The sequence below is a fragment of the Metopolophium dirhodum genome, chromosome 3 (genome assembly GCF_019925205.1).
Source record: "Metopolophium dirhodum isolate CAU chromosome 3, ASM1992520v1, whole genome shotgun sequence".
Taxonomy (NCBI): domain Eukaryota; kingdom Metazoa; phylum Arthropoda; class Insecta; order Hemiptera; family Aphididae; genus Metopolophium; species Metopolophium dirhodum.
The window spans coordinates 20224563-20235671 of NC_083562.1; the positions used below are offsets into that span (position 1 = coordinate 20224563).

General features: G+C 26.5%; 1 protein-coding gene across 1 annotated transcript; it reads right to left on the reverse strand.

Moving 5' to 3' along the window:
* Positions 1 to 1130: 1130 nt before the first annotated feature.
* Positions 1131 to 9289, reverse strand: LOC132940744 (uncharacterized). The gene is made up of 8 exons (XM_061008477.1): positions 9165 to 9289; positions 5955 to 6128; positions 4423 to 4622; positions 4165 to 4291; positions 3833 to 3969; positions 3630 to 3764; positions 3229 to 3300; positions 1131 to 1522 (listed from the first exon to the last, which is right to left on the reverse strand). The coding sequence occupies exons 1-8, from the start codon at positions 9220 to 9222 to the stop codon at positions 1358 to 1360; spliced, it is 1068 nt and encodes a 355-aa protein (XP_060864460.1). The 5' UTR covers positions 9223 to 9289; the 3' UTR covers positions 1131 to 1357.
* Positions 9290 to 11109: the final 1820 nt, after the last annotated feature.

The following is an 11109-nucleotide window of genomic DNA, read 5'->3' on the forward strand; positions in this document are numbered from 1 at the left end:
CTGTTAGTGTTCCAAGAACAACAAGTCGACAAAAAATATGAGTTATGTAATCCAACAGAATATTATAGAGTCTCAACATTCATCCCATTTCTTGATAATTTTATTGAACAACTCCATGACAATTTCTTGATCATAGGGCCAAACTAAAAGGTTTCAACTGCTCATTACCTAAGACTAGCAAACAAATATCTGGAGAAACTTTTGAGGAATTCAAAATTATGTTCAATTTCTATACTGATATATTAAGTAACTGCAACAATTTGACTAGATTATAGTGAACTTATACTATGGTATAGCAGTTGTGCATTCAAATCACCAAATTCGTCGTTAACAATAACAGAACTATTTTTCCATTGTAATTCTGATTTTTTTTCCTGTAATCTCAAAGTTATTGCAAATATTAATTACACTACCAGTCACAACAGCTACTAAAGAGAGGTTTTTTCTTCCTTGCGTCGACTTAAAAATTATCTTATAAATACTACTGGTCAAATGAGACTAAATGGATTGACAGTCCTCAATATACACCAGAATATTTATGTTTATCCATTGAGAAATTTATACAGTGTCAGTGTTTGGCAAGTTCCTTATAAAAAGGAATTCATTCCGTTCCTCGTTCTTTTTTTTAAAAAAGGAATTCGTTCCGTTCCTTGTTCCTTAAAAAAAAGAAGAATTCGTTCCTTTGTCGTCCTTTTGGAAAATGAACGAGTTTCTTTTTTAGTTCCAAATAAAATAAAAGTTCTTATTTAATCACTTAGGTATGTTTTTTTTTCATATGCATACTTGTTTAATTTTTAAATATAATATATAACTACAAGTGGTATATATTTATAACTCTATTTTGAGAAAGTAATAATTTCCCAGTAGTTTTCAAAAGTGCGGTGAAAAACAAAAGAAAAATTAAGGCAAAACGGTATTTTTTACGTAATATCGGTTTTTGATAAAATCGTTTTTGGTGTAACTCTAAAACAAATGATCGTAGATACATGACATATTTACTGAATGTTTTTATTAGCATTTTCTTTACATAACTTTAAATTTAATCGGTGATATAAAAAGCGTATACCAAGATAAGTAAATATTGTTTACAGCCATTGACAATTGACATTGTTTCAGAAAAATATAAAGTGTTTCATAGTTTAAAATATATTGTTTTATTAATATTAAACATTCCAAAAATTCAATTTTTTTTGCTAATTCTTTTATAATTTTTATTTTTCCACATTTTATTGCATAAATAACATTATTTAGCGCTTTTTTAGTTGGTTTTTAATGCATATAAGTCCGAGTACTAGTTATTACTACATAGAGTAAAACATGATAATTTTTTTATATATAATATTTTCATTAAAATCTGTTAATTTTGATCTAGCTTAGGACAAGTTTTAAAAGGAGATCCTGTCCATCCATCAAGAACTATGTTTGTTACTGGAAATGGGCCACATTCACATTTTCTCTCGTAATCATCTGTATCAAGCTGTTCTAGGACAATTCCAACGTAGACATTTTTTGCGTGTACTCCCTAAAAGAAACAACAAAAAAATAATACAATTAAATGTAAAACAATTTCCAACCCCACTATCACCTACTATGCAAAGAGGTAGATAAAACGCTGAAACAAATTTAAAAATTAATGCGTATTCTAGAAAAACGGTATTTTAATATTAAAATGTTTGAAAAGACTATACGAAAATTGGAAATGTTACCACGGGTACGTCACTTATCAAACTAGGTAATATTTAATATTTATTTGTTTTTTAAATTATTCGGCAAGACTATTTAGTGTTCGGTATTGATCTGAACTAGTATATTATAATTATTTGTAGCTCCCGAATCAACACCGTCTAGCGCAATGATTCTCAAGTGTGCCGGTTCGTATTTTATTGAAAAAAAATCTATTTTTAATGTATTGTTTAAACCGTATACGGACATAAATGAAATATATTTATGGGTACCTAACATTATTCCTACTTTCGAAAAATTTGTTCCGGACATAATGATTATAGTATTTCATCGTTTTTCGATTGCAACGTTGCCTTCGTTTTTGTTGTTAGTTAAATAATTTCGTTGATCAATTCTAATACTAAACAAATACATTTATTTAATTTTTACAAACAGAAAATAATGAAGTTTTTGTAGATATACTAATCATCAAATAGAAACAAGCATTAATTCAGTATCAGATGATAACATTGCGTTACCACCTAAAAAAGGTAGGTACATTTATTCGTAATTATAATAATATTACATTAAGTATGGATTTATATGTTGTAGTTCTTCTGGCTCTAACGACGTTCAGAAATCGGTCCAGTAGAACTTCAGACATAGCTGTCCAAAGAAATCGCCTCACGATTTAATAATATGTAAAGATAAAGATGGTCACCCAACGAGCTATGATAAGACGGCATAGGGTTTCAATGTACAGTACTTTGGTTTCTGGTAGACTATTCTTTTTACGTGTTATTAACTCGTCTTATTAATGTCCGTAAACTAATTATTTAATATCATATGTAAATAATAAAATAAACAATAAATGTTAATGAATAAATAATTAACTAACATTTTAACACATTTTACTTTACCAATGGTAACGCTGTAAGTAAAAAAAGTCAACAGATCACGTGACTATTTGATTCAAATCGTATGCCGTGTGATAACAATTTCTAATGGGTAGTTGGGCAATGGAATAAAATACTATCTTAAATCGTGGTACATATTAAACATTATACGCTGCCACATTTTATACAGGTTCCACCATTACATTAAATTGTACAAAATAGGTACTGCAACAACGATGCCATCTTACGCATTCTCGTCGCCGCTGGCATAATATACTAACCAGACCCATACATTTCACGTGGGCATTGGATACATCAACGCTATATCATAACATTTTGTGCATGTTACCAACCGGAGCTCATCTTTCAATAGGTTTCAGCTTCTCCACCACATTTGTTCCTATAATATATTAATACAGCCTTATAGTGTACCTATACGTTTTACCCCAACCTGAAATTATATCTTATTTTTTAAAGGGTTTATTTTCTTCAAAACTTTCATTTTATCTTTGTTTTTTGCTATACTTTTCCAATTTTTATTCTCCTATAATTTGTCCTTCATTCGTGTGTATTACCGTCTTTCTTTAAACTAATTATCGTAGTCTATTCTGTCAAATTACCAACCAACGGCGACTTCGTGTGCACAATAAGAAGATTTGAATATACTTACTTGATCATATAAAAGTTGTGAAGGGTCAGTACACCATTGAGATGAATTTGCTTTATTGGTACTGCTACAATACTGTAATTAAAACAAGATAATGATTTTTATGTAAAACCACTAAAATCTAAAAACTAAAACCAAGGGGACCCATGAGCAAAAACTGTTTCACAAAAAAAAAATGTCATGTGTTGCGTTTATATTACCTAACATATTAACTTTTTTCTCGTTTCATTATTCCTAACGGGGGCAGAATAAGTGGTTTTATTATGTGCTCTGATTGGAAAAACTTGGCACAGTTTTTTGGCATAATAGAAACAAGATTATCATGTAGGTAAACACTTCGACGATTCTATGTTAAATTGGTTTTAAAACATATATTTACTATATTAAAATAATATCAATCATACTATAGAATACGTTGTGATACAATACATAGATTCTTTTGAAAGAAGTTTTGTTGGAATGTATGGAAGTAATTGAACCATACCATATATTTTCGATTTCTCCATTTTTGAATTAGCTACACTACTAGAAACTTTTGCCTGAAAAAAAAATGTTTAAATAGAATTTTCTTTTTAAATTGTCACTGTTTTAAGGAATAGGTACGTACAATAGTTGTGACATTTGGATTAGCTGATGTAACTGGACTCATACCAGTTTTAACGGTATCTTTTTCACAATCGTTTAAGTATGCCCAATTAATGATATAAAGATCCAACACTTGATTTGTTATTGTAAAATCAAATACTTGAAGAACATAATATTGGAATATAAAGAAATAATTTACAAATCGTATAATTTTACAATAAAAATATATTATATTTACACTTATTAATTGGAAATATGAAGGGTTAATTGAAATAAATAGAAATCATTTGCATAAACGTTAAGAACAACAAAAACTTATTATCCTTGTAGGTATATAAAATATATTTTACTTACGCGTATTATTTTCAAACTTTTTATAGGACTTCCCAGAAATAGTTATACCAACTATTAATTTATCAACTTTACTTTTAATCGCAGACACAAAGTTACTAATTTTTTTATCAATATCATCTGTGGCAATCTAAAATAAACATATTAAAATTATGCAAAATAAATACCAGTATTATGTAATAGATTGATTTTTTAAAATAATATTTTTTTATATATATAATATAAATTAACAAATTATAGATAATGTTATATTTTACTCACACTATATATGTCTTCACAATTAATAATAAGTCCGTTAATTTTAAATGTATTTAAAAAATTGACTAATGGATCAAATGTTTGCTTCTGAAATACTTTTTCATCCGTGGGATTAAATATTGGGATCCATTCATCTTTACCACCTCTGAACCCAATGCGTGTGTAAACAGTCTTGTTAGCTTCTACTAAGGTTCTTATTATATCTTAATCATTAAAATTTTAATATTATAACATACAGTATTTAACATATTTATCGTATCAGTATTTTATTTTTAGTGAGGTATCTTGTAGTATTGTTTTATTTATAATAAATGTTCACCATTAGTTGAGTAACTAAAAATAACAATGACACTTGTTTTTTTTTTTGAAATTTTTTTGATACATGTAATTAAAAACTGCTATTCATTTTCCTCTGTTATCATTCAAAATTTGGTTATCATGAAATAAATTACAAGGCGATCATCTTAACATTAGTTGTGTATTATCTGTATTCATATGTATGTCAATATTTGATATTAATTTCAACGACAATAATTTAGAACGGTATTCTGTTTGCATTTAATTTTTCTTAAATAAAAAAGACCTCGCAAAATATTATCAAAAAACTAATTTTTTTTATGAACAGCACCCTAATGTTAAATCAAAATACCCCATTTGAATAGGTATGGGGACTATGTACCTATATTCTGATATAGGAAACGCCAAAGATAGGAAATCAGTGTGATCTACTCTACACGTTTGCGTATTTGACAGTCTTGTAAATGATACTTTTAAAATTGTATTTAAATACAGATACAAATACATCCATTCAGAAAGTATTTAAAATAAATTTCAAATACTTTTAAAAAAAAGTAATTAAGAACGAATAAGAATAAAGAATATTTGCCACGTTATACTTTTTTTATTTTTTTTAATAAAATATTGTTTGCAAAATTAATTTTGTAATTACTAATTTAAAATAGTGTAATGTTACATTTTTCTATGTATTATTATATATTTTGTTCCTCCTTCTTAAATTTATACTACCTACAAAATGAAAATAAATAAAATTTGTTTTATAATAATTTTGAAATACTTTATTATTTAGTAATTAAACAGTTTTAATAAAATCAGAAATTAATTTAAGATATACATAGGTGTTCAATTTTTAATACTGATTTTAATTGATTTACAAGTGTACTGGGTTCATACAGAGATCACAGAAGTCGGTATAATATTCGCAATAATAATGAACAAAACAACGACAATTATAGGGGCTCTCAACATTTACGAATGAGCAAATATTATAAACAAAATAATTTGATTATTTAAAAAAAAAATCTGACACGTGATGACTGACGAATAATTGTTTTGAATTTTTTATGCATTTACATAAAAATATTTGAATAATTTCAAAGACAAATACGTCCAGTGCAGTATTTAAAATACTTTTCAAATACTTTCTTTAAGAGTATTTACAAAGTATCCAAATACTATAAAAGTATAGATTTTCTCAAATAGGTACTCTTTACAGGACTGAATTTGTTTATAATTACCTTTATCCGACTCCTTTATATGGGTATCAACACCATTATCACGGTCAAAAGCATATTGACCTACATCAATAATATCACAACGTTCTGGCAGCATGCATATATCGAATACATAAGTACTTCTCCACGCTCTTCCAGCTATATTACAAATTACCTGATTTTTGACGGCCGCTTTACCTTAGAAACATTATATATACATATTTAGTGAACACAAAATACAATTAAGTGAAAATAATATTATTTTTATATTTTCGAAATGTGAGTAAGTTGGTAACGTAGGCGTCAAGTGTACTTCACAATTGAGTAGGACACTGTAATTTATGAGTTAAATCTGAATTCGATGATAAATAATTGCATACCTACGAAAATCGATTTTGAACGGAGGTGTTTTGTCAGCCCAGCGAACTTGTATACAAAAATAGTTAATTTAATTATCTTTGAAATTTTTTAAATAATTTTTCAGTTAATAATTCACAAATTATTTTATTTTGATAGCTAAGGCCTAAGATTAAACATTTAAATAGAAGAATTCACATAAGTTTACCTATGAGTTTTTGTATAACTTATCATTTTTACGATATTTTATATTCAGTTGTACACTAAAATTATTGTTTGATTTCTGATATTTTGTTGTATTTCCAAAACAAGTAACCGTACATTTCACCAAATATTTGTCATACATCGTAAAATTTTCAAAGTATTTATACTCTTTTTTATAGCTAAGATAATTTTTTCAAATTTTGTAAATTATTTTTCAGTTAGAAATTTATAAAAGTTTTCTTTTTCATAGCTTCTATAGTAATTTTAAAAGAAGGTTCCTAACAAGTTTTTCTACCTTTAACAAAAAGAAATAAGAGTTCACCTGAAAGTCAAACTTTTATAACTATTGAATAATTTAGATTTTTATCAGAGACAAAAAAAATACATAACTGTAAAATCAATACATGCTCAACATATTTTATCTTTTTAATAATATTATAATGTAATTATCTCGTAAACAATAATATAATTAAAAATAATCATTAATACCTTGGGTTCTCAATGGAGGACAAAAAATACAAAAAGTAAGAACTATTATAATTTTTATTTTAATTATTATATTAATAAATATGATTATATTATATCTCGGATATTGATTCTACAATATGATAGCAACTAATTACTAAAAATTTATGAATATTATTTTTATATTTTCGAAATGTGAGTAAGTTGGTAACGTAGGCGCAGAGGCGTGCCCAGGATCAAAATGTAGGATAGGCCCGCTTATAATTATTTTAGTTTATATAATATGTACCTGCCCAATACACATTTTTATTTTTTTTAAACTTAATAATATTTAGCACTATTACTTAGCTTTATAATATTATAGCACATTTAAGCTAGAAGAGGAAATAGAAGACTCGTTAGAAGTTGAGGTAACATTTAATTTTAACATTTTCGTTTGTGGTCAATCTATTATTGTACTATCATCAGTATCATCATCGTTCAATGTCCTTGTGGATTTCGGAGTAGGTTTAAAATACTGGCTAATCATATTTTTATTTTTATTTAGTTATTAGTCAAGTTATGACCAATATAAAATAAAAAAGTACTTAGGTTATTCTAATAAGTAATAGTGTACATAAACAAAAACAGACAACACGATTTTCTCGATCGGCTCGGTTACACACAAGTCACTATAATACGTCTACACGACTACACAGTACACACTATAATAAACTAATAAATTATTAATACCGAAAAATAACATATTTTATAAACCATATTAATTACCTTATAATATCAAATGACGATTGTCGGCAGTAAACGGCCAGTGACGAATGTATAAATAACTCACTTCGGGTGTATTATTGTCTATTATTTACTATTTTCAATCATAACTGAGTAGGACACTGTAATTTATGTGTTAAATCTGAATAATTCGATAATAAATAATTGCATACCTAAGAAAAACGATTTTGATCGGAGACATTGTGTCAGCCCAGCATACTTGTATAGAAAAATAGTTAATTTAATTATCTTTAAAATTCTTAAAATAATTTTTCAGTTAGTCATTCGTAAAATATTTTATTTTCATAGCTTAGGCCTAAGATTAAACATTTTAATAGAAAAAATCACATAAGTTTACCTATAAAAAAAAAGTATACTTAAACAGACTATTAATTATTTATGAGTATTTGTATAACTTATCATTTTTACGATATTTTATATTCAGTGGTAAACTAAAATTATTAATCGATTTCTGATATTTTGTTTTATTTCCAAAACGAATAACCGTAGACTCTTGAAATTTTCACCAAATATTTTTCATACATTGTAAAATTTTCAAAGTATTTTTACTCCTTTTTATAGCTAAGATAATTTTTTCAAATGTTGTAAATTATTTTTTAGTTAGAAATTCATAAAAGTTTTTTTTTCATAGTTTCCATAGAAATTTTAATAGAAGGTTCCTAACAAGTTTTTCTACCTTTAACAAAAAGAAATAAGAGTTCACCCGAAAGTCACGCTTTTATAACTTTTGAATATTTTAGATTTTTATTACATTTTTTTGTAACTATTAAATTTGATTATTTATACAAGCATGCTAGGCTGGTATAACTTCTCTGCTCGAAATTGTTTTTTGTAGCAATGATTTATCATTGAATTCAAATATAATACCATTACAATGACATGCTTGACAACCGCTGTACAATAGAGCGGTACCCACTTGTCCAACTTTTTTGAATTTTGACCTCTTAAAATTACCAACTAGATTCACTTTCCTATAAGAATAGATGATGATCTCTAAAATCATAGCATTTTTACTACCTAATTTTGATGACAGACAGAATAAAAATTACACATCATGGTAAAACAATACATTCTTTCGCACTGCTCAGAATCTAATTTCATCCAATTTAAACTTCATAATATGCCAATAGACAATAAAAAAAACATTTCTTATTTAAGTTGAGTACGGGAACTTTTTACTGTTGATCCTCTCCCCCCCTCCTCTCAAAATTTCTATTTCCTATCAGAAAATATATTAAAGATATAGATCGAAGCATTTTTACTGTTTCAAAACGCAATAGTACATGTCAGAGGCAAAAATCACACATAACTGTAAAATCAATACAATATGTATTGCTATGCTCAACATATTTTATCTTTTTAATAATATTGTAATGTAATAATCTCGTAAACAATAATATAATTAAAAATAATCATTAATACCTTGTGTTGTCAATGGAGGACAAAAAATACAAAAAATAAGAACTATTATAATTTTCATTTTAATTATTATATTATATCTCGGATATTGTTTCTACTTAATATGATAGCAACTAATTACTAAAAATGTTTTGTTGTAATTATAAAATAATAATAAAACAAAACGTAGTATTTACTATTATTTATTATTTGTTATTCAATAATAAATTACTCATTAATGTTACAAATTAAAACAAAAAATAGAACATCTGTGATGTACATTTACAAAAAATAAAAATTGTACATCACAGCATATAATTGCATGTGAGTAAATAATATATTAATCATAATAAGAATATAATAGTATGTAGGTAATATCATAATTTAAATTTTAGATTTAAAAGTTTATTCAAATTTCATTGCTTTTATTGATATAAATTGTAATTTATATTATATATACATTATAATAAGTCCTGTGTGGTAGGAAATAGTTTAAAATCAATCGAAATATTTTGAAAATGCAGTGTTTGGAAGGAACGAGTTCCAAAAGGAACGGATTCCTGGAACGAATTCTTTTTTAAGGAACGGCACGTTGAACGAATTCCTTTTTATAAAAAAAGAACGAGAAAATGAACGAGTTCTTTTTTTCAAGGAAAAAGAACGAAATTTTTCGTTCCTTTCAAGTTCAATTTACACAGATATATAAATAATTGAAATTGAAATATTTTTTTTTTTAGTGTGTATATTTCCAATATTATGATCGTTATCGAGTATCCGAGTATCAAACTTCACCGTTAAAGTGTTAGTCCTTAATCATTAGGTAGGTATTCTGGTACAGGGTACTCATTACTTATTGGTCATTAGTAACTTTATTAATATTTCTCATAAGTCATAACTCATAAGTTATAACTTAATATATAGAAATGGGTATAATATACTATTATATTACATTATTACGATATAAAATATAAATCCTTGTCGTTGCGTCGACGGAAAATAAAATAGCATGAACACCGAAGACTGAACAATAAAATCATTTATGAATTACGATGCGGGTCGGGACTATTGTAATACCTAGTACTTACCTACAGCTAAAATGTATAATAATATATTACCATATTAATATGACGTTACAATATTATTTTAATGATAATTATTTATAACAACAATAAATGATAAGATAGTTGACATACGAATAGATTACTAAAATACGTCATTTGATTATACCGAAAACCCCAAATGTCTGAAAAGTCAAATAATCGTATAGTCGAGAGTCGACAGCCGGTATCAGTGTTTCATTTTCATATTGTGAATAATGTGAAGACTTGAAGTGAGTTGTGATTTGCATTTGTTATACAGTACTACAGTAGTTATAACCGTATAAAAAAAAAAACTGCAGTCAGTATTATTTTTTTATACTTAATAGTAATTTATAAATTTACTTGTAGGTATGTATAAGTATAATTAAAAATTAAAGTACCTAAATATATCTGTTAAAAAAAAAATTGATGGTTAAATAAGAATTTTAATTTTATCTGGAACTAAAAAAGGAACTAGTTCTTTTTCCAAAGGAACGACAAAGGAACGAATTCTTTTTTTTTAAAAAGGAACAAGGAACGGAACGAATTCCTTTTTTTTTTAAAGGAACAAGGAACGGAACGAATTCCTTTTTATAAGGAACTTGACAAACACTGTGAAAATGTCATTGCGTATACATATAATAAAATAAACTAATTTTTATATAAGTTTCAAGCAATGGCGTATTTACGGTGGGAGGAGGGGGTTCAAGGCCCCCCTCCATTGCCACGTGTCTCGTACATGTTAAATGTTGTGTTTTTATATGATTAAGAAAAACAAATTTTATCATATTATACGAAGGATTTTGCAATTATATCATTGAATTCAAGTTTAATATAATTCATTATATATTGACCCACTTGTAACCTACTGTACAGCAGAGCGACATCCA